The 26737-nt window shown below is 59.9% G+C and overlaps 3 protein-coding genes across 3 annotated transcripts; 2 read left to right on the top strand and 1 right to left on the bottom strand.

The window, feature by feature from the left end:
- Positions 1–430: 430 nt before the first annotated feature.
- Positions 431–2158, top strand: PTX4 (pentraxin 4). The gene is made up of 2 exons (XM_014252399.2): positions 431–603; positions 730–2158. Exons 1-2 carry the CDS (start codon positions 475–477, stop codon positions 1942–1944), a joined length of 1344 nt encoding a protein of 447 aa, XP_014107874.2. The 5' UTR covers positions 431–474; the 3' UTR covers positions 1945–2158.
- A 711-nt stretch (positions 2159–2869) lies between these two features.
- On the top strand, positions 2870–22563 carry CLCN7 (Cl-/H+ antiporter 7). Its single transcript, XM_005522839.3, has 25 exons — positions 2870–3054; positions 10048–10119; positions 10788–10859; positions 11081–11146; positions 11722–11854; positions 12254–12363; positions 13036–13116; positions 13500–13562; positions 14223–14306; positions 14464–14557; positions 14936–15000; positions 15462–15578; positions 15904–15958; positions 16457–16517; positions 17003–17141; positions 17368–17461; positions 18686–18855; positions 19146–19197; positions 19488–19615; positions 19781–19866; positions 20339–20471; positions 20552–20611; positions 20955–21131; positions 21235–21315; positions 21406–22563. The coding sequence occupies exons 1-25, from the start codon at positions 2926–2928 to the stop codon at positions 21490–21492; spliced, it is 2409 nt and encodes an 802-aa protein (XP_005522896.1). The 5' UTR covers positions 2870–2925; the 3' UTR covers positions 21493–22563.
- A 680-nt stretch (positions 22564–23243) lies between these two features.
- On the bottom strand, positions 23244–25351 carry PERCC1 (proline and glutamate rich with coiled coil 1). The gene is made up of 2 exons (XM_088064173.1): positions 25244–25351; positions 23244–24085 (listed from the first exon to the last, which is right to left on the bottom strand). Exon 2 carries the CDS (start codon positions 24051–24053, stop codon positions 23349–23351), a length of 705 nt encoding a protein of 234 aa, XP_087920299.1. The 5' UTR covers positions 24054–24085; positions 25244–25351; the 3' UTR covers positions 23244–23348.
- Positions 25352–26737: the final 1386 nt, after the last annotated feature.

Genomic DNA, 26737 nt, shown 5'->3' on the forward strand with positions numbered 1-26737 from the left:
CGGCCGGCACTGACCACTCCGTCCTACCCGCCCTGTCCCGTCCGGCCGGCACTGACCACTCCGTCCTACCCGCCCTGTCCCGTCCGACCGGCACTGACCACTCCGTCCTACCCGCCCTGTCCCGTCCGACCGGCACTGACCACTCCGTCCTACCTGCCGTGTCCTGTCCTGCCGGCACTGTCCCCTCCTGTTCTGCACCCAGCCATGTGCCCAGGGTCCCTCACACACCTTTTCTCTCCTCTCAAGCGAATACCCCCGGTCCGGCCCCCGCCGCGGGACGCCGGAGCCCCGGGCTCTCTGGGCCGGGGCCAGCCGCCCCCGCACAGCTCTGGCCCGGGGATCGGCGCTGGGAGCCCCGGTGCTGGGCCGTGCCAGCGCTGGCTGCGGATCTCATCACGGTGGAAGCTGCCCGGAGGGACACCGCGGGGGCCAGGGCCGGCCTTGCCGTGCAGGCAGAAAGCGTCCGGCAGCGGGATGGCGGGGATGGCACTGCCCCTCTGCCTGGTCCTCGCTGCCGCCCTGCAGGGTGGCCTGACCCGGGCCCCGGGGCCCCCGGCCCGCCCCGGCCCCCTGCTCCTGCGGCTGCGGCGCCTGGAGGAGCAGGTGGGTGCCCGGGGCGGGGAGGGGGTGCTGCTCAGCCTGTGCCAGGGGGACACTCAGCATTTTGGGTTGGGCGGGGACCCGACATGGGGACATGGGTTCACTCCACATCATCCCACTCCCTTGCAGTTTCTTCGGCTGCAGGAGGTGACGCTGAACCATCTCCAGAGCATCGCCAGCAACTACAACATCTCCTACAACATCGATGGACGTTTCCAGGCACTGGCGGAGCAGGCAGAGGCGGCCGACGCTGCCCGGTCCGCCCTGGGTGCCGAGCTGGCCCGGCTGGCCACCGCTGGCCGACGGCTGCGCCGCAGGCTGAAGAGGCTGGAGGGGACAGTGGGTGCCCTGAGCCCGCTGCTCACCCACCCGCCAGCTGCGCTGCTGGAGGCTGGCACCAAACCGCACGGTCTGCCAGACGCTGCCCGGGGCCGGGGCAGCCAGCTGGAGCAGCAGCCACCGGCCCAGGCTGTCCCGTTGTGGCAGCAACATCGGCAGGAAGAAGGGCACTGGCTGCCGGCTGATGCCGGGCCTGGTGGAGCGCCCGGGGAGGATGAGGATACCCCTCGTGATGCAGCCTCAGGACCCCAGACCATGGCACCGGTGCTCCTCACCGGAACCACGGTCCCCCGGGAGCAGCCCCCGGCCCCCCAGCAGCCGGGAGAGGGTAGGTACCGTCCCCCCACCCCGGCGCCCGACTCCCCCGCCTGTCGCACCGGTGCCGTCCTGCTCTTCCCCAACTCCTCCGCTGAGCACAGGGCCGTCCTGGGGCTGGGGCCACAGCGGGGGCTGCGGGCGATGTCCCTCTGTGCCTGGCTGGCCACCCCAGCCCCTCGCCTCGGTCCTCTCCTCTCCTACGGCACCGAGGACGGGCACAGCGAACTGGCCGTGCACGGCCACGGTGGAGATCGCCCCGGCTCTGCACGTTTCATCGTTGGGGACCGGCAATTTCGGGATCTCCCGGTGGTGCCGCTCCTGGATGGCAAATGGCACCACCTGTGCCTCACCTGGTCCTCCGGCCAGGGCCAGTACCGCTTCTACGTGGACAGGAGGCTGCTGGCTGCCGGCTCCGGCTTCCAGCAGGGCTATGAAATTCCCGCTGGTGGCTCGCTGGTGCTGGGCTGGTGGCAGGACGGCCCCAACATGGACTTGGGCACTGCAGAAGGTTTTGTGGGTCACCTGGCTGGTTTCGCTCTCTGGAGACGGGCTCTCCTGCCTGGGGAGGTGGCCAGAATGGCGACCGGGCGGGGGCTGCCCCGTGGCCCCCTCCTCACACTGGCCGATGCCTTGGTGCAGGGCGGGGTGCGGAGGGTGGCGTGTCCCTGCCTCCAGCGCTGCCTTTGACGAGGCTGACAGCAGGAATGGTGCCGGCTACCAGCGGTCACGGCTGGCTCATGGTGCCGTTCCCGACACGAGCTGCATCCGCCCAGCGTGATGGGACAGCCAGCAGGGAGGGCATCTCAGGACCAGCCCCACCAGAGGAGGGGAAAAGGGAAAAGGCAGCCAGTACGGCAGAGGTGGGACCAAAGCCGGAGGTCTCCTTCTCCTAAAGGATGTACAGCCCATCGTTCCTATTAAAATGCTCCGAACATTAGAGAAACCAATTTTATTTCTGTCCTGCTCATTCACTGTAACTCTCGGTGCCGCTCACAGGCGGGCAGGAGCTGCTCAGCACGGGCAGCCGGAGCGGGCGACGCTGCTCCTTCCCTGCCCCTGAGTCAGAGCAGGGGGAGCGGAGCACGGGACTGCCCGTGACTGCCCGTGACTGCCCGTGACTGCCCGTGACTGCCCGTGACTGCCCGTGACCGGGGTGAGCCAGCGCTGCCGGAGCAGCCGCCGCCGGTCCCGTGCGCTGCCCCTAGCCGCGGGGCTCCTTGGCCGGGCAGGGCTTTGGGCCGAGCTATGCTGCTTCAGGGGGCTCAGGCGAAGCACGCTGGCTTCCCGAACGTCTGCTCTGAGGAATTCTGTGCCTGGAGAGCTGGAGCAGCGTCGGCTCCCGCAGTTCCCGAAGCCCCACGTTCCTGGGGACGGCGGGGTCGTGCTGCCGGCTGGGTGTGTGTGGGGCAAAGCCTGGAGGAGGCTTCGCAACCTCTCGGGCCGTCACCACCGACGTCCCGCTCAACCCGCCCCACCCAAATCTTAATCCTATTCCGTCCCGTCCCGTCCCGCGGCAGCTCCGGGCGCGGAGGCCTCACCGGAACTACAACTCCCATGATGCTTCGGAGCGCCCCCGGCCGCCCTGACGGCCACGTGATGGCGGTGGCGGCGGTCACATGACCGCGCGGCGGGGCAGGCCCGGCGGAGGAGCTGCCGCCGCCGCCCCGCATGGCCAACGTCGCCAAGAAGGTGTCCTGGTCCGGCCGCGACCGCGACGACGACGAGGACGGGCGTGCGGGTGAAACCACCCCGCTGCTCAACGGTACCGGCCCGGGTGCGGCGGGCAGCGGCCGGCAGGTGGGTACCGCCCCCGGGAGCGGGGGGCTCTGCGCCGGAGGGAGCACGGAGAGGGCTGGGGCCGCGGGGCGGGGTCGTGTCTGCGCCCCCCGCACTCCCCGGTCGCGTTTAACCGCGTTCGTTGCTCCGGGGCTGGGCGGGGGCGGTCGGGGTCGCTCCGGGCTCCCGTGGGCTGGGAAAGCAGAACCTGTCGGGACCCGGCGCGGGGAGGGGCCGGGGGAGCCACGGCCGGGGCACTCGTGGGGGAAAATCTGAGCGTGGCACTGAGTCAGTGCCCAGCCGGCAGCGGTGCGGGCCGGCTCCGTCCCTGCTGCAGCCCCTGGCCGCTGCTCCGCCGCCCTGGGACCGTCCCTGGCAGCAGCAGCTTGCGCTGAGTCCTGCTCCTGCCCGCTGGGGCTGCTCTCCTCGTTCGGAGAGTCATGGCTTGGGTTAGAAGAGACCTTAAAGCTCATCCTGTTCTATCCCCCGCCGTGGGCAGGGACACATTCCACTAGACCGGCTTGCTCCAAGCCCTGTCCGACTTGGCTTTGAACGCTTCCAGGGACAGTACAGCCACCACCTCCCTGGGAAACCTGTGCCAGGGCCTCAGCACCCTCATAAGGAAAAATTTCCTACTGACATCTCATCTCTTCTCCTTTTGTTCAGTTTGAAGCCATTCCTCCTTGTTCTGTCTGTATCTGCCCATGAGAAATTAAATTGTACTAAATGAATTTCTGCTAAAAATGTCTTTCTGTGGGAGCCTGACATGCTGCTGCTGCCCAGATCCACAGGTAGGGCTCAGGCACAAGAGCCTCTAACACTGGAATTCTGGAGGGTGTCCTGTGGGATGCATGGAGCTGCACTGGCAAAAAGCAGGTCCAAGGTGGGCCATGTTAAGAGGGAGGCCAGCTCCTTCTAGCAGGTTAATTTGGGGTAATTAAGAGAGGAGAGCTTCTCTCCAGTATACACTAGGCTGCCTGCCTGGCGGTCTCTCCCCCACATGCAGCTCAGTGAAGAAAACTGAGGCACTCAGCACCTGTTCCAGAGTGAAGCTGAGGGCAGGAGGGCTCTGCTGGGCTGAGGTGTGGATGGGGTGTCAGGATGGGACCATGGAGCACTTCAGTGCCAGCACCAGGTGGGACAGGCATTGCTTCCAGGTGGCATCCTTGAATTTCCTGTGCAGAGTTTTCTGGGAGACTTGAGCTTAGGGAGGAACAATGCCAGATTCTGGCAGCTGTTAGCAGGGATGTCTCACCCAGCACGATTCTGTGCTGCCCTGATCCTGGGCAAGTCAGAACAGTGGGCTAATTAGAGGGAAATGCAGGGCTCGTTAGGCTGGAAGAGCTTTGTGTAGTGCTCTGGGAGCAGGGAATGGCAGCTGGAAGGAGGCAGCTGTGCTATGGAAACTGTTCTGGGGTGAAAATGAAAGTAATCCTCCTGGGCAGTGCAACAGGACCCCAGATATTTACAGCACATAGGGAATTCTGTGGGTTTGAAGGGTGTTAGAATAGGGATTAACCAGATCTAGTGGCTGGGGGTCATTAGGAAAGGTGGTTTGGAAGAAGCAGGGGCAGCTGGAGGTGGACACCCAGCCCTACCAATGTGATTTATTGTCACTGTGTCCCTTCACAGTGCAGGCAGCTCAGGTCTCAGCTGGTGGCATGGTACTGCGTGGCATTTAACTTGGCAGGGGAGGAGAGGGAATACCCTCCTGGAGCTGCAGACCACACGTGCCCCTGGCAGTGGCAGCTGGGTTGTCACTGTAGGGTTGGGGCTGTATTTTGGTGTTGGGCAGCTGCTTCTCCCTTTGCCCCAGATGACTTTCAGTCGTGTGGGTTGAAGCAGGAAGGCAGGACAGCTTTGGCAGAGAAATAAAGAGAGGCTGGAGCTGCTTAGCTCAGGAGAGATTTAAACCTGGGTTGTGGTAATACAATAAAAATGTCCCCTAGCAGAGCTTCTTCTCTTTCTCACATGCCTGTTCAATGGAAATGAAAGTGATCTTAAGGTGACCAGAGGAAACACGTGTCTGTAGCTCCCCAGCTGACAGCTGTGAGGGACTGAGGTCGAGTTCTGGTGGGCCGGAGATGAGGAGAGCCTGGATAAACATACCTGTGGCCATAGAGGGGGTGTGAGGGGTCTGTCCCTGAGGTTTCCTGGGGTGTGTGGCCAGCTGAGCTGACTAAACCTTCATCCTCTCACCAGGGCTTCCTCGAGCATACCAAGAAGTGAGAGGCAGCCTGTACCTCTGAGCATCACGCCTGCTGTGGGCCGTCCCTTTCCTGTGTTCTCCAGCCATGTGTGTTGGTTCTCAGGCTGGGGACTGGGTGGAAAATCTTAGTAAGAGCAGCCAATTTCCATCATGAAACTTTTTTTGTTGAAGAGCCTTTCTCCTTTGCTACCATCAGAGATATGCTGTAAGATATTTGCCTTTGGGATTGATTTAATGCTCCTACTTTAAAGGCTGCCTGGAACAAGGGGTCACCATCATGAAGACCAGGCTGCTGCTGGGCAGGTTGTCCTTCTTAGCCCCTGTGTGTGTGTTTATTCTGCATCTCTGGCTGTTGCTGGTCTTTTTCTTTAATCTCAAGTAACAGGGTGCAAAAAAGTGGCCAGGCTGCAATCAAGAAATCTTGGTGGGAGGAGGCAGAAAAAGGGAAGTTTGGGTGCTGGGTGAGCCTTGATTCCTGGCAGATGTGCTGCAGATTGCACAGCCCAGGTTACTGGCAGAGAGGCTGCTTGTCCCTGCTCTTGTGAGCCTGGAGGTGACTGCCGTGGAGAGCCACTGCCCTCGAGTGGTGGCAGGAGCTTCCCTCAGCACGGGAACTTCAGGAAGCTTTCTGCAGGTTGCTCAGGCCATCAGGGACTGTGGCAGTGCTTCATCCTTGTGCTGCTCCGGTGCCAAGAGAAAGGCCAGGGCAATGACAGCATTTCCCATCCTCGTGGAGGCGTGGGTCGAGGAGCAGCTGTGCCCTGGGAGTGGCAGCAGGAGCCTGGAAGCAAAAGCGTGGCCAAGTGGTGACACCTGGGGGGAAGTCTGGGTGCTTTGTCCCCTGTGATGAGCCTGGAGGTGAAGAGCCCTGTTCTCTCCTGCTGTGAAGCGTTTTGGGGATGATGCTGGGCTGGTTTGAAGCCTGTCTTCAGCTGTGGCTGTGTGTCAGAGGAGGGGGGTTTCAAAAGCCCTGTAGCTCATCCCCCCCATTCACTGCCAGAGCTGTGACAGGGTTCTCATGCTGGTGACACAGCCTGGTCACCCAGGCTGGTACGAGGGGCAGAGTGTTCTGCTGCCAAGAGGGCCCTGGGGGCTGGAAATCCTCTTCCCTCCCTCCCACAGCTTCTGTGGGCTCCTCCTGTGGTCTGTGCTGGGCTTTATCTCATTAACAGATAGTCACGTGCTGCCAGTTTGTTACTGAGCACAGGACAGTGACAAGGGGCAGTGTCTAGGGGGGGTCTCCTCATGCTGGGTCGTGTCCTGCAGGGAGGAGCCTCACTGGCTCATCCCTATGGAAATGGGCTGTGGAGCAGAGTCAGACCCTCCCTGTCTGAACCTGATGGTTCTCCAGAGCAATGCTTGGGGGGCACAGCTTGGTTGCTGTGCACACAGCCTGGGTTGGATCATGGAGTTAATGCATTCAGGGCATGAGTAGAAGGTGGTGGTTGAGATCTTTTGCTAGATTTTTTTCATGTTGAGGTTGATCCTCAATTTGCTCTTGCTGGTCTCAGAGTGGGTGCCAACATGACAGAGGGGAGTCCCTGAGGGGACTAGAGCTAGGGGCTCTAGTCCAGTCCCTGTGAAGAGCAGATCTCTAAGGGACACATCCAGAGGAGCTCTGGGTAACTATTCTGCACCCTGTTTGGTCCCAAGTTCAGTGTGTCACCAGCCACAGGGTGAAGGTTTGGTTCTGATATCTAAGCAGAAGTTCCCTTACTGCAGTTTATCCACTGCTTCTTGTCCCATCAATGCAAAGCTTCAAGGGAAGTCTTTGTCCCATCTGTAACTTCTTGTTGGGTGTCTGGAGATGGCATGAAGAGTTCCCTGAGAATCACCAGCTTCTCCTTGTATATCTTGCCATGTGCTCCTGCCCCCAGCTCTCTTGCTGAGCTCACTTTCTGTGCCTTTTCTGTCTCAGGAAGCCCAAACCGGATACCACGTCCCAGGTGTGCTATTGCAGGTGCCAGATGGAGGTGTGGGATCCCTTCCCCAGACCTTCTGGCAGTGATCTTGCATCACCTGGAAGGGGGTTGACCACTTCCACCCCAGGTCTGTGCCACTGACACCTCTTCACTCATCCACCAGGTCACTGCAAGACTTTTTCAACTGAGCTCCTTTCTGACCACTGGGACTCATCCATCCCAGGTGCAGGGCTTTGTATTTGCCTCTGTTGAATTTGGGAGTTTCCCTGCAGCCTGGTGGGGTCCCTTGGAGGAGCAGCCCTGCCTGCCAACATTCCTGCCCACTAACACTGATGATAACTTTTTGATTCACAGCAGGGCTCCAGACATCTCTCTGCAGAGCTCAGAACGGAATTAACTTTACCACCCAAATGGGCTGAGGTCTGGGTGCTCGTGTGCCACCAGCAGAGTGAGGCTCAGCATGTCCCAGAGCCTCTCCTGGGGCAGGAGAGCTGTTAACCCATCTGTGCCCTCTGGGTTTTGGCAGCAGTGCATGTTTTTGTTTGGAGATAACCACAGCACAGTCACACCAACATCACACGTACCCAGGATCAGCAGCTGCCTTGGCTGAGTTTGAAAACATCCCAAGGAGGGCATTGCTCAGTGAATCTTTGAGCTGTGCACAAGTAACGTTTTCTCTTGGCTCCAGGCTGCCTGAATCTCTCCTTTTTCTCTTATCATTCTTGGGTGTTGCTGGAAGTAGCTCTTTCCTGCCCTCCTGGCATGTGATCCCTGTGGTGGGTGAGACAGGAGCCAAGCCTCTGCTTGCAGATGCCAGAGGGGTGCCAGGACTCAGGGGAAGGATTTTAGAAACGTGCTGCTTGTCTAAGGAAATTCAGCTTCAGGCTCCACTGTACCTCCTTTCCCTTCATCTGCACTTGTGTCCTGCTGGTGCTTAACCCATTGGGAATTGAGCTGCTGTGCCCTGGCTGCTTTCTCCATAGGGAAGGAGGGAAGAGGTTGGGGTGTCACTGGTTCAGCCCTATTTGGTCTGTCTGCAGACCCCATAGCTAACAGGAGAATTTTCCCAGAAGGGCTGGTCCTGCCTGAGGTCTTACACAAGGAACATGGCATGAGTGACATTTTCCATCTCCTTGCCTTGCTCTTGCCCTAGATGTGTGGCACTTAACGGGAGCCTGTGATTCCTCAGTCCAGGTGGGGTGTGTTCCTTTGCAAGGTGTCAGCTTTGTCCCTCCAGCTTTCAGGGCAAGGAATGTGTCCTTCCCCCTCCCCAGCATGATGGGGGCCTGGCTGTGACCTCAGTCTGCCAGCAGAGCAGCTGGGCACCGGCAGGCACTGGGACAGGCAGCTCCTGTATCCAGCTCGTGAGCCTAAGTTCCTGTCCAGGGAGGTGACAGCTCTGTGTGTGCCCAGCTCCTAGAATTCCAGTGGTCTGCTCTGACTGCTGGGAAAAGGGTCCACCTGGATCCTTTCCACTGGGAGTGTGGAGCCATCATGGAGCAGAAACAAAGCCCAGGCTGATTTTGCCAAAGCAGTGTCTGAAAATGGCAGCATGGAGCACTGTGGGCTGGGGCTGCGGGGGGCTAAAGGGCACCAGAGAGGGTTTGAGAAGCTGGGGCAGTACCCATCTGCAGGTCAGGGAGTGAAGGAGAATGTGGAGCAGAGGGAAAAATGGGAAAATAGGTCAGGCTGCAAACACAAAGGGATATTCTTCCTCTTCAGTGACGTGCAGGGTTCCCAGCAGCTCTGGCCTGCACTTTCCAGACGGGACCGTGGGGATTAAAGTAGCGAGGGGCTCAATCTGGGACCTGCCAGCAAAGAGACCGACATGCCAGAACCCTCTGTTGTTCACCATCCCTCTTTCATCCTTCAGTTCTTTCACTGGCGGCTGGGAAGGGGTAAGGCTCTGGAGGGGAGGATCTTAATGCTGAGGAGTGGTGTTTGGGCTGTGCTTAGGGTCAGTGCTTGGATCCTTGTGCATCCCTGTGTTTCGCAGCGATGGAGGGGACTGCAGCCCGCCTCCTCATGCTGGGTCCCCTTGTGGCACTGCTCAGCTGCAGCCTGAGCCCCTGCCTGCCTCATCCAGGAGACAGAGGTGTCCCAAACAGTCCAAAACCTCCCCTGCTCTGCAGCTGTGCTGCCAGTGAAGAGCCTGAGTGATCAGCAGTGAAAGGAGAACCTGCTCCCCAGCGGGAGGTGCAAATGCTGCTTCCCAGCATCACACTGGGGCCGGCTCAGAGAGACCCCAGAGTCCCCAAGGCTGTGCAGGAGCAGTGCTCCTGCTTCCTCCTGTGTGTCCTGGCTGTCAGCCAGCCTGGCTGTCACTCTGGTCCCAGCTGCTCGGGTGGTGACAAACACTCGGAGGCGATGTGCTCCTCTCCCGGCTGGGAACCGCTGCCGTGGAGCAGATGGCAGAGCCAGACGTGCCCTCAGCTGTCCCTTGCCTCTGGCTGGGCCTGGCAGCCGAGGGCACGTCGTGGTGAGCTTGTGGCTGCGGAGGTGGCGCGTTGTCCGGGGGCTCTGTCCCTCCCCAGCCTCCGGGGAGCGGGGAACGTGCCGCTCGGCACAGCTTTGTCAGCTCCATGCCGGGGGCTGCTGGTGGCCAGTCCCCAGCGAACCGCTGCTGGCTGGCACCTCCCCAGGTGAGCTGGCTCTGCCAGATGACAGGTTGGAGCAGCTCCCTCAGATCCTGGCGAGCTGCTGCTGCCTCTGGTTCCCTCTGGGGTGCTGGATCCCACCTCCTCGGTGTCCTCAGAGCAGGGTGCTGCATTTTGGCAGGCAGAGCTCTGCGAGGGAGGCAGAGCACGAGTATCTTGCACCTTGCAGTCCTGAGAGATTTGAAGTGCGTTCAGGAATTGACCTCCTTTCCCCTTCTCTCCTCAGCTCACTCCTTCCCCCTTCCTGCGCATCGGGCAGCTGAGCAATGTGGACCTCAACGAGGACATCCATGAGCTGGTGAGTGGCACAGAGAGGGGCCCACTGTTTCTGAGACCCCTTCCCTTCTCCCAGTAACAGCTGCTGCTGTTTCCTCCTTCACTTTCTGCTTGTTCCACAAGGACTCCAGCGCTTCTTCCTGGGTTGGGTGACCTCTGTGGCATGGGCAGCTGCTGCTGCCCCAGGGGCCCCTCTGGCATCCTCAGTAAATGCCCTAATTCGGAGCTGGGAACAGCTTGCATGGTCAAAGGCGTTTGGGAAACAGAACTTGGTTTCTGCCCAAAAACATGGGTTTGCTTGAAATAGCTCCTTGCTTTTGGCCTAAGGAATTTCCTGCCAAGGTGAAAGGTTGCCCTCCACCGGAGCATGGAGTTGTTTGGATTCAGTGCCAGGTCAGCATGGCAGTGTGGTACCCAGCTGGCAAACCCTCCAGCTGCTCCTGGGGAGACATCCTGCCTGGGGGTGCTTGGTGAGGGTGCACCCCTGACAGCTGGTCCAGCTGCCTGAAATCCCACACGCCCACCAACTGGTGGAAAACCATCTCAGATCCCTGCCTGCCAGGCAGCTGGCACCTGCACAGTCCTCTGTGCATCTTCTGAGCATCTAAAGGAGTTAAACTGACAGTTGCATGGGGATGGGAGGGCTGGACTCCAACCTGACCATCCTGAGCTGTGCATCACATCCCACAGGAGACAGAGGTCCCTCGGCAGCGTCCCAATGAGATCCCCCACAACGAGAAGCTCCTGTCACTCAAGTATGAGGTAAGTGCCCATCTGCCCCATCTCAGGTCTGCCCTCTGGGATGCAGCAGGTGAGGTGTGAGGGCTGAGGGCTCACAGCAGCCCAGTGAGGGCAGTTTCAGTGCAGAAGGAGTGGAATTGAGGAAGGAAAATAGTAACAGGAGGAGGGTGAGGGCAACACTCCCCAACATGGGGGTCTCTTCACCTGATAGACAATAACAGCATCTCCCTTTCCCAAACTAGAGCTTGGACTATGACAACAGTGAGAACCAGCTGTTCCTTGAGGAGGAGAGGAGGATAAACCATGCGGTGAGTCTTGCTGGGCTGCCCACAAATCATCTCAGGTGGGGTGGACAAGGGAAGCTGTTCCCTCTGCCTGGCTGCTGGGGAGCTTCTTTTTGCCACAGGAGGTTGTGCTTAAAGCCTAGGTTGAGCTGGGATGGGTTTATGGGCGCTGTGCAGCTTGTGACAAGCTGTGAAGCCACAGGATCGCAGACCCAGCATGAGGTGGTTGGAATGGGAGCTAATCTGGCTGCATGTGGTGGCATTGCCTGGTGGTCTGGGGCAGGTCCCTGAGCAGAGGGACTTCTGGAGTCATGGGAAACATCTGCCCTGGGGGCTTTGGGAACCAGTGCCACAGCAAGAATCCCGACAGGATAGGCCTAATGAAGGCAGGCAAGCTGGAAAAGCAGCTGGGATCCCACAGAGGTACAAGAGCACCGCTTGAAATCAGTAAATTGCATCCAGGCTTGGACGGGTCAGCCAGCATTGGTGCTCCCTGGCCCTCCTCAGAGCTTCCCAGGCTTGGGACTGTGTTGGGGAGGGTGGCAGGTGTGTTGGGGTCCCCTGGATGGCAGCAGGGTGTGACTGCTTCTGCCCCTCAGGCTTTCCGGACGGTGGAGATCAAGCGCTGGGTCATCTGCGCCATGATCGGCATCCTCACCGGCCTCGTCGCCTGCTTCATCGACATCGTGGTGGAGAACCTGGCTGGGCTCAAGTACCGGGTGGTGAAGGACAGTATCCTCACAGAGCAGTGGCTGCTGGCCAGCTGGGACCTCTGGGATCTCCTGGGAGCCGTGAGAGGGGTCGTGGGGGAAGAGGGCAGCGCTTTCTCGCCCCAGTTTGGGAGCACAGACTCTGCTGCCCAGCTGCTGTGCAGGGCTGAGCTGTGGCTGGGCACTGCCATAACAGAGGAGGCTCGTTTCAGCTGCCCTGGATGCCCTAAGTGACAGGGAGCTTGGAGCAACCTGGTCTAGTGAATGGCATCCCAGAAGTTCCAGCCCCACACAGTGGGGTTGGAACTAGATGGTTTGTAAGGTTGCATCCAGCCCAAACCATCCTGTGATTCTGTGAGATGCTGTGGTGGGAGGGATGGTACCCAAGCAATACTGGCCTTTCCCTGAGCTGCTACCCCAGACATTGACAAGTTCACAGCCAAAGGAGGCCTCTCTTTCTCCCTGTTACTCTGGGCCACCCTGAATGCCAGTGTGGTGATGGTGGGATCTCTGATCGTTGCTTTCATAGAGGTAAGAATTTGAAACTGTTCTGGGCTCTTTACATGGGCAAAGCAGGGTCACATTTCCAGAAAACATGCAAAATTTTGTAAACAGTGAATGTATTTCTGCCAGTTTGGCTCCTGGCAGCATCAGCTCCTTGGTGTTGGCTCCAGCTGCGCTGTTGGGTTTCTCTGGGGCTGTCACACTGCTGGGATGTGCTGGCAGCCTGGGGCAGAGGCTGTGCCCTGGCCTTGGGCAGGGCTGCAGCTCTCCCAAGCCTTGGCCCTAGCTCAACCTCTGTGTGTTGGGTGTACCTGAGTACCAGCAGAGACCAGTCTGGCTGGGTGCCTCAGGGGCAGCCTCTGAAGGACAAGGCAGAGACTTGGAGTCCCTATGGATTGCTCTAATCCACAGTGTCTTCCTTGTGGCTTTGCTCTTGCTCTCCCTAGCCAGCAAGTGTGACCTTTCTGTAGCTGTGACAGGGTGGGGGAACACCTGAGTGTCCCCAAGAACCCAGCCAGCTCCTTTTCCCTGGCACATTTGCCCTTATGAAGTGGGTGCCTCCCTCAAGCCTATCTCCAGAGCCTGTTTATAAGCTTTGGCCTCATCTCAGAGCCACCCTGCGGGTGTGTTGTGTGTGCCCTGTGCTGAGAGACAGGGGTAAGGCATCCTGAGTGTGACAGCTCTCCCTGCTCCCTGCAGCCCGTGGCAGCCGGCAGTGGCATTCCCCAGATCAAATGTTACCTCAATGGCGTGAAGATTCCACATGTTGTCCGGCTCAAGGTAGGAAGCAGGAGGTGATGGGGTGGCCTGAGCACATTGTGTCCTCCTGGAGTGCTCCCTGCCCATTTTGTGGCACAGCAGGAGCTGGCCTGAGCTCCCAGCTCCATAGCTGTTTCCCCCACACCCAGTGCCCAGAGGTTAAATCTCCTGCCCTGGAACCAGCAGCTGGCACTGGGAAGAGCAGCTTTGTGTAGGTTTTGCTTTGGCCAAGAAGAAAATTGACAAGTCCTGTTGCCACAGTGGGGCTGAGAGTCACAAGTTCCCCCGGGGTTGTTGGCTCCTCCCATGCCTTAGGGCCCACTGGCTGTGTGTCCCCTGTGGCGGCCATGGTCCTGTTCCTCGTGCCACCCCTGTGACGTGCTGTGCCCTTCTCTGTTTTGCAGACCCTGGTGATCAAAGTCTGTGGGGTCATCCTCTCGGTGGTCGGTGGCCTGGCGGTTGGGAAGGTGATGTGTGCAAAGCACTCTCTGACGTGTTGGTCCCTGCTGCTGGCACTTGTGTCACAGCCTGTCACCGGTCCTGTGCTGGGGGCTCTGTGGTGACTTCCCAGTGGTATTCCCTGGTGTCTGCTGGCCAAGGAGACCGCGGCACTGCCAAGCTTGGGGAGCCCCTGGGGTACGTGGTGCCAGCCTGCGTGGGGCTTGGCTGAGGGCAGGAGAGCAGCAGCCTCTGTCCATCAGTGGTTGTTCCTGCAAACAGATGGGGAAGACTTGGGTGCCACATTGGGACCTCTCTGGTTTGCTGGGATTGAAGGCAGGCAAGGAAAACACTTGTTTCCTCTGCTGGTGGGAGCAGAAGGTGGGCAAGGGAGGCACATGCTAGAATAAGGATTTCATAAAACCATGGAATGGTTTGGGTTGGATCCTGAAGATCATCTCATTCCAAACCCCTGCCATGGGCAGAAACACCTTTCACTAGACCAGGTTGCTCAGAGTTCTTTCCAACCTGGTCTTGAACACTTCTGGGATGGGAATGGGGAAAATGTCAAAGTCTGTATTTCCCTGACGGTAATACTCCCATCCAGCTTCAGGACTGCAAGCTGGTGAGCAGCATTCAGCCATCCCTGTTCTTCCTTCCCTGATCTGACTCTGCTCTCTGGCCCCTAGGAAGGACCCATGATTCACTCTGGATCCGTGATTGCTGCCGGGATCTCCCAGGGAAGATCCACATCGTTAAAGCGAGACTTCAAGGTTGGTGTCGAGGTCCGAGGGGTTGTGCTGGAGGAGCCCCTCTGTGCCAGACCAGGCTGTTCCCACTGCTGGCTTGGTATCATCCATGTCATCTCCTGTGTCTCACCTGAACTCAAGCCCGTGGCCAGCCCTAAGGCTGCCTTCACTCCTGTTTCAGATCTTCGAGTACTTCCGCAGAGACACAGAGAAGAGGGACTTTGTGTCGGCTGGAGCTGCCGCCGGTGTCTCGGCTGCATTCGGTGCCCCTGTGGGTGTGTGTCTTGGCTCTCTGGCACTGAGAACATGGATTTCAGGAGGTTGCTCCCACTTGTTTGGCAGCAGCTGTTGGGATCTGCATAGGGCACTGCAGGGGCCTTCCAAGTTTTCCTGCCATGGAATTGTTGGCCCTGCCCGAGGGCAAGGGGCTCATCTGCCTCAGATCCCAAATGTTGCCTCCCTGGGATGGAGAATGACAGTGGGGAGCTTTGCTGTGATCAGTGCATCACTGATGGCTTGGTGGGCTTGCCTGTGAGAGGGTCTGGGTGGTGTGGGCACATGGCCTGGGGTGAATCTTGGGTGCTCAGCTGGTGCTGTAGGCAAGGGGCTGTGGCACCCGCCCCTTGTGAAGCTGTTGTGTCTTGCATTTGCAGGGGGTGTCCTGTTCAGCTTGGAGGAAGGGGCATCCTTCTGGAACCAGTTCCTGACGTGGAGAATTGTAAGTGCTGGAAAGCAGTGGAGAGCTGCTGGTTCTGGTGTGAGGCATTGCCTTTACCCAGTGCCCTGCAGCCCCAGGCCTCCTGACACCCCTGCTCCAGCCAGGACCCATGGGTAACCCATCCTAGGGAACAGCATCCCAGCTCCCCTCCTGTGCCCTGCTCCTCAGGGGCTGAATTTGGGCCTGGCTGAGCTCCGTTTTGCTGCCAGCCCCTTTCTAAAGGAGCTGCTTTGGGCTGTGCCCCAGGGCAACAGAGAGGCAAAAGGAGAAGTGAGACCCTAGTCAGCGTAAGCTGTCCAAACTGCTACCACAGGGATTGTGGCCTCCTGTCCCCACCACACCAGGGACACCAAGCCCTGCCCGAGGACCTTGGGGGTGGTTTGGGGTAGTGCACAGGGCATGTGGTGAGGTAATGGGGCTGGAGGCATCTGGCAGTGACTCTGGGCTGCATCTCCTTCCAGTTCTTTGCCTCCATGATCTCCACCTTCACGCTGAACTCTGTCCTGAGTGTTTACCACGGCAACGCCTGGGATCTCTCCAGCCCTGGGCTTATCAACTTCGGCAGATTTGATAGCGAGGTAGGCACAGGTATCCCCCATGTGGGGCTCTGGTGGGGGGTTGGAAACAGCCCTTAGCAGCTTTTGGGACATCAGTTTTTCTGTAACCTCACCCAGGGGCTGAGGCAGGCTTTGCCTTAGCAGGCTGTGGGGTCTGGCCAGATCTCAGTTCCACCAGCCCCAGCAGAAGGAATTTCTGGAGGCTGTAGGCTGTTCAGGGGAGACTTTGGGGAAGATCTGGAAACCTCATGCCAACGTGGAGTTGTACTGTCCCAGCAGTCAGTGACTGACTGTGGGACTGCAGATGGGCCAGGAGATCTGAAACCCACTTCTTTCTTGCTTGCAGAAAATGGGATACACAATCCAGGAAATTCCTATCTTCATCTTTATGGGAGTGGTTGGTAAGAGAATGCTGCTATTTCAATTTGATTAGTCTGAATAATTTCCTCTGTTCTCTGTCTGGGTCTATAAAGCTCTGGTATCCAGTTTCCTGGGGAAAATGGGGAATCCATTAAATTCTGGAGCAGACACTGCTTGTGGGGCTTATGCAGGGATGAGAGCTGGATCCTGGCCCAGCCCTAGTAGCAAATCAAGCCCCTTTAACCCATGTTGAGCGGGGTCAGTGTGTTGCAGTCCTGCTGCCGTGTGAGCTGCCCTTATCCCCATGGATTTGGCCTTTCCTTTGCCTGCCTGGTGCCAGCACTGTGACATTGGCCCCTGGCCACCTGCTGCTGGTGCCAGGCTCCTGGTGTTGCCAGGTCCTGGCTGGCTGCAGGGGCAGCATCCGCAAGTCCCAGGGCTGGTCACTCTGGATGGGCTGTGGATCATCTCCAGAGGTCCCTTGTGTTGTGGGCAGCCTGGGCCCCGTGTGCTGAGCTTTTCCTCTCTCCCATTGGCAGGAGGGATCCTCGGAGCCCTGTTCAATGCCCTCAATTACTGGTTGACGATGTTCCGGATCAGGTAAGAGCTCCCAGGTGATAATGAAGGGGATTGATGTGGGTTGGCTGGTGCCTTCTGCCTTCCCTCAAAGGGGCATTCCCAGATGGAGCAAGGCTGTAATCTCTCACTTAATGTGAGCAACAGCAGTTCCTGAAAGATGCCACATGCCTCTGACTGCCTTTGGCCGAGGCTGTGACCCACAGCATCCCAGCACTGCTCTGACCCTGCCAAGTATTTCCCTCCAGTGACTCGAGGGCCCAGAGAGGTGCAGACCTGATTGTCACCTGCTCTGAAAGGACTAAAAGAAGGGAGACAGCTGCTAAAGCAAACTGAGACCAGTCTGACCCAGGCAATACCTGTCACCAGCTTTTCAAGCAGCAGGACAGCCTGGCAGGGTCTGGGCAGGGAGCAGAGGCAGCCACACTGATGTGACTTGCCCAGCCAGGCTGGGGCTGGTCCTGCCCACACCCCTGGGTGCCACCTTTGCTCCTCTGTTCTCTTCACAGGTACATCCACAGGCCCTGCCTCCAGGTGGTTGAGGCCATGCTGGTGGCAGCAGTGACGGCGACCGTGGGATTTGTCATGATTTACTGCTCAAGAGATTGCCAGCCCATCCAGGGGAGCTCTGTGGCATATCCCCTGCAGGTAGGACATGCTGCAGAACAGCATTCAGGGTGGGGGGCTCAGCAGAGAGACAAAACCCTGCTGGGTTTGGGGCACTGGACCTCGCAGCTGATGCCCTCCAGTGCAGGCAGAGCTGGAGACCCAAGGATGCTGTAGGTGTCCTCCCTGCCCAGAGCTGCCTCTTCACTGGTACAGGACCCCCAGCCTTCCCTGCCACTTCCAACTCTTTCTTATCTTGCCTTTTCAGCTTTTCTGTGCTGATGGAGAGTACAACTCCATGGCCACTGCCTTCTTCAACACACCCGAGAAGAGCGTCGTCAACCTCTTCCATGACCCTCCAGGTGAGTGCACCCAGCAGCGAGGCCTTGAACGTGAGCAGAAAGGGTCCATGTGTTCCTTGACCACTCCTGGGACAAGGCAGAGGATGATCAGCCCGTGAAGGCTTCACAAAACACTGTGCTACAGCGGTGGAAGGAGGAGGGATGGGTGCTATGCCTGGTGGCACCTGTGAGCTTGGCCAAAGGGCTGTGGTGTTGGGAGGCTGTGGGGCCAAGGACCTGGTTTTGTTCGTGCACATTTGCAGGCTGTGTTGCTTCTGAGTTGTGTCTGACCCTTGCTGTCTGTCTGAAGTCTGTTCTGGAAATGTTGCTGGGATGTTTTCTTAATTAGCAGGGCTGCTTGCCCTATAATGACTTTACCTTCTGGGCAGGTTGTGGAGGTGCATTTTGGGGTTTGGATTTGCTTGAGAAATGCAATTTGGTTCCAAGGTTCTAGCTCCATTTTCCTTGGATCTGCTGTAACCCCAGTGTCTCCTCTGCCTGTTGTGGAGTCTGAGTTCTGTGCCCAGCTGCACGTGGGTGGGGAACAGAGAGATCCTCAGCCCAGAGGGTGCAGCTTGGCCACCTGCAGCCAAGAGATGACCATCCTGTGTCTTGGGGTTGCTCCCTGCAGTGCTGGGTCCTCCCTGGCTCAAGGCTTCTGTCTGAAGGAGGGGTTGCAGAGTACTTGTTTAAACTAGACTGGGCTGCTCAGCAATCCCAAAATAGCACTTGGCCGGGTTGTGGGGTCAGCAGGGTCTCACTGGGATGGCACAGCCTGTGCTGTGGGGCAGCATGGCACTGGCTGGAGCAGCTGTGGGAGCTTCAAGATGGGAGGGAGTTTGCAGGACCTGCCCTGCTCAGTTGATCCCAAAGCTGGCAGTGGGACCTCTGTCCTCCCAACCTTGTCCTTCAGCCCTGGCAGTCCCTCCCTCGGGGCTTTGAAGTTCATCATGGGAGTCTGGGAACCACAGTGCTGGGAGGGGACGAGTCACGAGATGGAGGAATGGGATGTGAGGGCTTGGGATGGCACTGGCTGGGTGGGGGGTGCTGGAGGGGACAGAAATAACCTGAAGAGCCAGTTTGAAAGGCCTGTTCTGCCAGGGCAGGAGGTAGAGCCCAAGAAGAGGTGCTCTCACTGCTGGGAGTGTGTCATGGGGCTGCTGCTGCCTGATCTGTGGCCACAGCCCATCACAGTGTCCCCTGGGCTGTGGGACCAGCACTGAATCTGTTCTGTCCCCACCCCAGGTTCCTACAACCCCATGACTCTGGGCATGTTCACACTGATGTATTTCTTCCTGGCCTGCTGGACCTACGGCCTGACAGTGTCTGCAGGGGTCTTCATCCCCTCCCTGCTGATCGGGGCAGCCTGGGGGAGGCTCTTCGGCATCTCCCTGTCCTACCTGACCAAGGGCTCGGTGAGTCCTGCCTGGGCAGCCCTGGCACCCTGGGGCTGGTGGCATGTTCAGACAGCGTGCCTGGAGCTGGCTGAGAGCGCTGAAGGGGGCTGGCTCCTCGCTTCTCTTCATGAGCTGGGTCTGGGCCTCCCCACGTCCCAGTGAAGCCCTGCCAGCAGCTGGGTTGTTCAGGCAGCCTCAGGCACCTCTCCCCACTTTGGAGGGGGCTCTGGGGGCCAGGACTCTGCTGACTATCTCTGAATGCCCTGGAGCCAGCAGGTGACTTGGCTCCTTCTCTCTCCTGTGCTCAGATCTGGGCTGATCCTGGGAAGTACGCCCTGATGGGAGCTGCTGCACAGTTGGGTGAGTTCCCCATGGCACAGTGGTGGTTGGGGTGAAGATGTCATGGGAAAAAGCATTCCCTGCTTCCCTGACAGTTTCCTTCCCAGCTGAAGCCCAGCCTGGCTGTCAGCCTCCTCATGACCCTGCCAAGCACAGGCAGTGCTGGGACACCGGTTAGGGCTGGGCTCACCCAGGGCACCTCTGGGCAGGCAGATCACTTAGAGATTCAGGGCCCTCAGGTGTTCTGTATGCCCTCACTCTGTGTTTCCTTGCCCTTCCAAACTCCCGACCTCCCTGGGTGCCTCTGGCAGGTGGGATAGTGCGGATGACACTGAGTCTCACAGTCATCATGATGGAGGCAACTGGCAACGTCACCTATGGCTTCCCCATCATGCTGGTGCTGATGACAGCAAAGATTGTGGGAGACTACTTTGTGGAGGTGAGGGCTGGTGTGCTCCCCAGGAATGTGGGTTGGGGCTGGTGGTGCTGGGGGGCAATGGTGGGCCAGGACAGGCATGTGCTTGCTCTGAGGGATGAGCTGCTGCCTGGCTGTGCCCCTTGGCACCTCACCAGGCTTCTCCTGATGATTTGACTCTTGTTGCAGGGACTGTATGACATGCACATCCAGCTGCAAAGTGTCCCCTTCCTGCACTGGGAGGCCCCAGTGACATCCCACTCCCTCACAGCCAGGTAGGTGGGCTGGGCATTGCTGTGGCAGCGGCCTTTGGACCACACTCTTGGCCTGAGCTGGGGGCAGAGGTGACCTTTTGGTTGCAGGAGGCTGCTGTCCCCTGGTACCACAGCCCAGCTTCTTCCCCAGCAGGGATGTGATCTGCAGTGTGTTCCTTCCTCTCTCCCTGGCAGCTTTTGGGGACAGAGGAGGCATCAGCACTGAGGAATTATGTGATTTGGGTGTGAGGGTGGGCAGGCCCTGGCACAGGGTGCCAAGAGAAGCTGTGGCTGCCCTTGGATCCCTGGAAGTGTCCAAGGCCAGGTTGGGTGGGGCTTGGAACAGCCTGGTCTAGTGGAAGGTGTCCCTGCCTATGGAAAGGGTTTGGAATGAGCTGAGCTTACAGGTCCCTTCCCACCCAACCCATGTGTGATTGCACGATTCAGTGTGTGCTGCCATGGGGCTGTGTTTCACCCAGAGCTTTCCCTGCAGGGAGGTGATGAGCACTCCTGTCACCTGCCTGCGCAGGATCGAGCGCGTGGGCACCGTCGTGGACATCCTCAGTGACACCTCCTCCAACCACAACGGCTTCCCTGTGGTGGAGAGCAACCCTGACACCACACAGGTCGGCTGGGTGGCCCTGGGGAGGGGGATGCAGCTGGGGTGGCCACACAAGGGACCCTCACACACGGTGCCCTGTTGCAGGTTGCCGGGCTGCGGGGTCTGATCCTGCGTTCCCAGCTCATCGTCTTGCTGAAGCACAAGGTGGGTGATGCTGCGTGGAGACTGGGTTGTGGCTGCTGTCCCAATTCTTTCTCAGGCCCCTTGCTGCCTGCCTTGCTTGGGAGGAGCTGGCACAGGGTGCCTGTCATCTCCCTCAGCTCACCCAGGGGGATGGTGGGTGCTGCCATTCGGTGGTGGGGTTACCCCAGCATCATCCTTCACACCCCTGGGCTCACAAACCCTGAGTGAGTGGGAAACAGGCTGTGCTTCTGCAGATGGTCCATCTGTCCCACACTTCTGCCCTTTCCCCTCCCTGGCCCTGTGCATTGTCTTGGTGCCTGTGAGCTCTGTGGGGATAGTCCCCAACCATCTCTTTCCTCCCAAGGTTTTTGTGGAAAGGGCCAACCTGAACCTGGTGCAGCGGCGGCTGAAGCTGAAGGATTTTCGGGATGCCTACCCCCGCTTCCCCCCCATCCAGTCCATTCACGTTTCCCAGGATGAGCGCGAGTGCATGATTGACCTCAGCGAGTTCATGAACCCCTCGCCCTACACCGTGCCCCAGGTAACAGCCAGGGACCCCTCTGCACAGCTCCCCGGGGACCAGGGTGGGCAGTGGGGGCTGGCTGGGGGTGCTGCAGCCTCCCCATTCCCGTTCTGCCTTGCAGGAGGCGTCTCTGCCGCGGGTGTTCAAGCTCTTCCGAGCTCTGGGCCTGCGGCACTTGGTGGTCGTGGACAATCGTAATGAGGTGAGTCTGGGCTCCTCCAGGGGACAGGGACACGTTGTCCCCCGGCTCTGTGTGCCCACATCAGGCTGTAACCTGTCCCTTTCCTGGCAGGTGGTGGGAATGGTGACCCGCAAGGACCTCGCCAGGTACCGGCTGGGGAAGGAGGGCCTGGAGGAGCTCTCGCTGGCACAGACGTGAGGCAGTGAGGCCCAGCAGAGATGTGCCCCGGCCCCTTGGAGCTGGGGACCCCCTTTTGCAGGAGGTGGGGAGAGGACTGGGCCAGTCCATGCAGGTGTCACGGTGCCTGGAGCACTGGCATGGCCGTGCTGCCCCGGCCCTCCTGCCTGTTGCTGCCTTCCCACGTCTACTGCCTCCTCTTGTCACCCCTTCCTCTGCTTCCCTGAGGGATCAAAATTCACCCTTGGCTCTGTTAGCTCCTGGAATAGGCTCTCCTCGAAGGTTGGGTGAAGGCTGGAGTGTTCCATGGGGAGCAGGACTGCCCTACTGAGCTGGGCACATTCCTCTGACACCGCACGTGGCCTCTGTTGCCTCATCCACGCAGTCTGAGCTGTCTGGGACTTAGCCCTGCCTCAGCTTCGGCTGCAGGGCCTGTGAGAGGAGCAGAAGGGACACGATGGGGCTCCCTCCCGCCCCCAGACCCCCATTCCCTGCTGCCCTGTGGTCCTGCCTGCTGGGTTGGGCTGAGCTCTGGGGTTGCCTCCCTGCTCCTTGGGACTGAGGAGAGGGACGTGCCCTGCTTGGCTGTGCAATAAAAGGGCTCCCCTGGTTCTGCAGCTACTGCCTCTGGCTCTTTCTTGGCTCCCTCAGCCGCTCTGACCCCAACCCATGTGTGGGGAGACAGCCCTGGGGTTTGGGGCAGGGATGGGGAGGGGAGAGCTGCCTGTGCTGGGGCAATGTTGGTCCTGCAGCCTGTGCCCTTCTGCCACTCCTGCTGTCGTCCCACCACTGCTGCTCCTGTACTGGGATCCAGAGACAGTCCTGGGGCATGTTCTGGCCCTTTCCAGCAGCCTGGGGCCTTCCAGGCACCCCAAACTCCTCCACCACCACTGGATTTGGCTGAGGGTGGGAGCAAAGCCAGCCCTGGCACTTCGCTTCTCCCATCTGCCCCCATCCTTGTTCCTCTCCTTGGCCTTGCCCTGCCCCCTGCCCTGGGACTGCCCCTTCCTCACTTGGAGATAGGCAACCTGGTGCCTGGAGAGGCTTTTGAGTGCGGGATCTGTGCTGAAATAAAGTCTGTTTGTACTTTGATTGTTGTGTTGTCTGCCTCTTGCTTCCCTTCTTCCCTTGAGGCCACCGTTCAGGCTCGGGTGTCCCCTTGGGGCTGAACTGATCCCTGTCCCACTCCTGCTGCTGGAAGGGCACAGGCTGGGGGGTGTGGGGAGCTGCATCCTGGGCGCTGCCCCCCAGCAGGGCTCAAGGCAGGGGCTGGCTGCCCCTTCCCTGGTTCTTTTCCCTTTCAACACCAGCACAAAGCCACCACAAAGCAGAGGATGCCTCAGCTGGGCCCTGGTAACAGCCAGGTCCGGCCGTGGGGAAGAGCCAGCCCTGCTCGCCTGTGTGGGTCCGGATCCCTGGCCGTGCCAGGGGGCAGGGGAGCTGTAGAGCACAGCGGGTGCCCCGGGCAGTGCTGGGTCCCCCCTGCGTGCTGACAGCCGGGTTCTTTGTGAGGCCCCGCTCGCCCTTTGCCCTGGCGCGGCCGAGATAAGGGGATGGGATCCAGCGACTTGGGGCGCAGAGTAAACACGGGCTGCTGGCTCCTGCCGGCACCGCGCTTCCCTCCTCTTCCCTCTGCTGCCGGGGCAGCCCCCGAGGGTCATGGCAAGAGCCGTGCCCCTTTGTGTCTGGCAGCAGGGACACCACGGTGGCGGGTGGCAAAGGACACCGCACGCGCTGGTGCCTGGCGGGAGTCATTTATTCACTCGTCCCGTCACCAGCTTTGACCCGGCAGCTCCGAGTGCCCCGGTGCTGGCACTGGGGCCACCAGGTTTATCATTAACTGGGTGGCACGTGGCGGGACCGGGGCCACAGCGGGGTCACAGCCCAGCAAAGGGCTCTGCCTCCAGCCCCGGGCGACCCGGCAGCTCCCGCCCAGCCCCTGGCAGCTCTGGCCCTGGCTCCACTGTCCAGTTGGCCAGGAGGTCGCTGAAGTCAGGGGTGCCAGTGTGGAGGAGGCTGGCGGGGCCTGGGCCTGGCTCCTTCCAGAAGGAGGGCGGCAGCTTCCTGCGGTGCATGGGGGTGATGTGGCCGTACTTCCTCTCCAGCCTCTGCGTTTTGCCGCCGGCCACCCGTGCGGGCAGGCACCGGTGCACGCCGTACTCAAAGAGCTCGGCCAGCGGCCCCAGCCTGTGCGTGGCCCCCGGGCTGTCCCGCGGGGCCACGGCCTCGGCCACAGCCTCAGCGCTCTGGGGTGAGCCGCAGTCCTCGGGCACGGGGTGGCTGCTGGCCTCCTCCCCGCCCCGCCGCCCGAAGTAGCGCTGGATGTCACAGCTGATGAGCTCCGAAAACTTGAGGAGACGTAGGGTGGTCTCGGCAGTGCTGGAGACACTGGCCAGCTCCGGCCTCACGCTCTCCTCCACTGCTTCCACGTCCTCCTCCTCCTCTTCCTCCTCCTCTTCCTCCTCCTCCTCCTCGGAGAGGTCGGGGAAGTCGGGCTCAGGGTGCGTGGGCAGCAGGAGGCCGTGAGGGAAGGGCGAGGGCAGCCGCAGCTCGGCCAGGGGCTGGATGACACCCGCAGCCATGTCAGTGCTCAGAGGCACCCCCAGGACTCACCCTGTGGGCAGGGACAGCGGGGTCAGGGTGACACACCTGGCACCTCCCAGCAGCCCTGAGAGGGCAGGGGACCCTGTTGTGCCACACCATGGCTAAGGTGGGGCTGCAGGGCAGCAGGGATGTGCCCCACAAGTAATGGGGTGTGGGATGTGTGGCATTGGGGATGTCCCCACCAAGCTGTGGGAAAGAGGGCAGTGGGGGTATTCCACCTGCGACATCCCCACTCAGCCCTGGGACAGCAGGCAGCAGGGGTGTCCCCACCAAAATATGGGATATGGGGCAGCAGGAGCATAACCTTGAGCCGTGGGACATGGAGCAGCAGAAATGCCATTCCCCTACAAGCAACAGGACGTGGGACAATGGGGATGTTCTAACTGAACCCTGGGACATCAAGCAACAGGGATGTCCCCATCAAGCCATGGGGTGTAGGACAACGGGAATGTCCCTAAGTCATGGGACATGGGGCAGCAGGGACGTTTGCACTGATCCATGGGACATGGATGTCCACACCAAGTCATGGGATGCAGGACAGTGAGGGTGTGTTCCAGAACTGTGGGGCAGAGGGATGTTCCCCTTCAGCCCGGGGCTCTGCATTGAGGTGAATGGGGCTCAATACCCACCCTGCCACTCTGGGCTCAGTGCCACAGGGCCCCATGCCCTACCCACACAATGGCCTCTTGGGTTTCCCTGCAACAGAGTGAACCCACTGCATCCCTGCCCTGCCCTGCTGGGCTCTGGCCACAGCTGGGTTTCGCTGAGCCAGATGTGGCCCCTTTGTAGCTCGTGCTGTACCTGTGCTGAAGGGTCCCCAGCCCTGCCTCGCTGCAGGACACCCCTGACCACGCTGAGAGGGTCCCCAGACCTGTGTAACCAGACCTGCTCCTGCCACACCAAGCATGGTGCCAGGACCTGCTCCCAGCCTAAAATTGTCCTTGCCAGCTCCATGTCCCTCTTTGTGCTACCCCCACCGCGGTAGCCCCGGTGCTGCCTCCGTTCTGCCGCAGGCTGGGTTATGGGGGCTCAGCCTGATGAGGCAGCACACATCTCTGAGCTGCAGGGGGAGAGGAGCAGGACCACCACAGCCTGTCCCACCGCCACCCTCAGCCGGAGAAACCCCTGGGCCAGGAGGGCATCGCCCGGGCCACAGTTCCACACTCACCTTGGCGCTGCCGCCCGGCCATGCATAGGCTCCCGCGCCGCTCCCCCTGCCCGTCCCTCCACCTGGGCCTGAAGTATTTATAGCGGAGCAGCGAGCTGACGGCTGGCAAATATTTGGTAGCCGTATTGTAATAGTAGACTCGGTAAACAGAGCTGGGGTTTGCTTTAGCACCCAGCAACGGGAGAGCAGCTCGGGGAGGGACGCGGGGACGGAAGGCAGGGCTCACCTTAATGGTTCACTAGCCAGGGGATTTTCAAGTGTTGTCCCTGTAAATTCACCTATTAAATCGGCAGCCCCAGCTGCCAAACTGCCCGCACACTTGTGCCGAGGGCTCTTATCTCCCTGCTGATTGGAGGCGAAATCAAGCTTTGTCAAATAGGCGTAAAATTAAATTTCATGCTATTTTGACTCCTGGAGTAGGGATCTTCTGAAGAACATACTGCGTATCGAGCGATGCCTCTGCAAACAGGGGCTGCCGCTGCAGTGGGCAAAGCCTTTCTGTGGGGTACCCCCAGGTCCTGCACCACCCTCATGCAGCTTCAGACCACTCATCTCCAGCCTTGTGCCCCTTTGAGATGGATGTTGGGCTCCCCAACCAGCCCTGGGAGGGGTTTTAGAACCTGTGGATGAAAAGGTGGACATGCCAGGTGGAGAATGTCTGGGCCAGTCCCATGGCAAGGACAGACCTGTATGACACCATTTTCACCCTGCACTGTGGCCCGTGGCTGTGCTGGCCCACGCAGCACCTCCCCTGTGGGGACAGGGACAACAGCCATCAGCTCAGGTCTCAGAGAGGCTGTACCAGAGGTGCCATTTCTGCCTTGGCAGCAGGACATGCCAGCGGGGTCATCTGGGGCAGCACAGAACAGGGGACACAGATGGCTGGGGATGCAGGGTGACCAGGGACACAGGATGGCCAGAGGACACAGCACAGCCTGCCCCTGACAGCCAAAGGGCACAGGATGGCAGGGGCCTGACACAGCACCCAGACCCTGTCACCGGTGTTGGGGACACTCAGGGAGTGGGACATGGGCCACTGGGCTTGGGGACAGCCACAGCCCTGCTCCAGAGCTGCCCTGCTCTCCTGTTTTTGAGTTGACCGCAGCTCTTGGTCTCCCCTTTGGAGCTTTCCCTGCCTCCTGCCCTGGGCACCGTGTTCTGAGGTGTCTGCAGTGCTGAGATGGGGTCCTCAGCTCCTGGAAGGATGCAGCACTGGCAAGGAGAGTGTCCCAGCCTGGGCAGGGCTGTCACCGACCCGCTCCCCGGGCCGGCAGCCCTGGGGCCCCCTGCAGGGGCAGGGCTGGGCAGCGGCTCCGGCTCCGCAGAGCTCCCTCTCCTCTCTCACAGTGGCAACACACAGCTTGGCATTGCTACCGTCTCCAACCCCGGGAATCAGCCCTGGAAGCCGTGGTCCTTGATCTCTGATCCCCGGGGAAAGGCGGCTTCCTCTGCTGTCCCATCACCTCTGTCCCAGGCCCTCTTCCTGCAGGGCAG

The sequence above is a fragment of the Pseudopodoces humilis genome, chromosome 18, assembly GCF_049639895.1.
Source record: "Pseudopodoces humilis isolate 2021_Gansu_Grassland_sample_001 chromosome 18, ASM4963989v1, whole genome shotgun sequence".
In the NCBI taxonomy this organism is placed as follows: Eukaryota; Metazoa; Chordata; class Aves; order Passeriformes; family Paridae; genus Pseudopodoces; species Pseudopodoces humilis.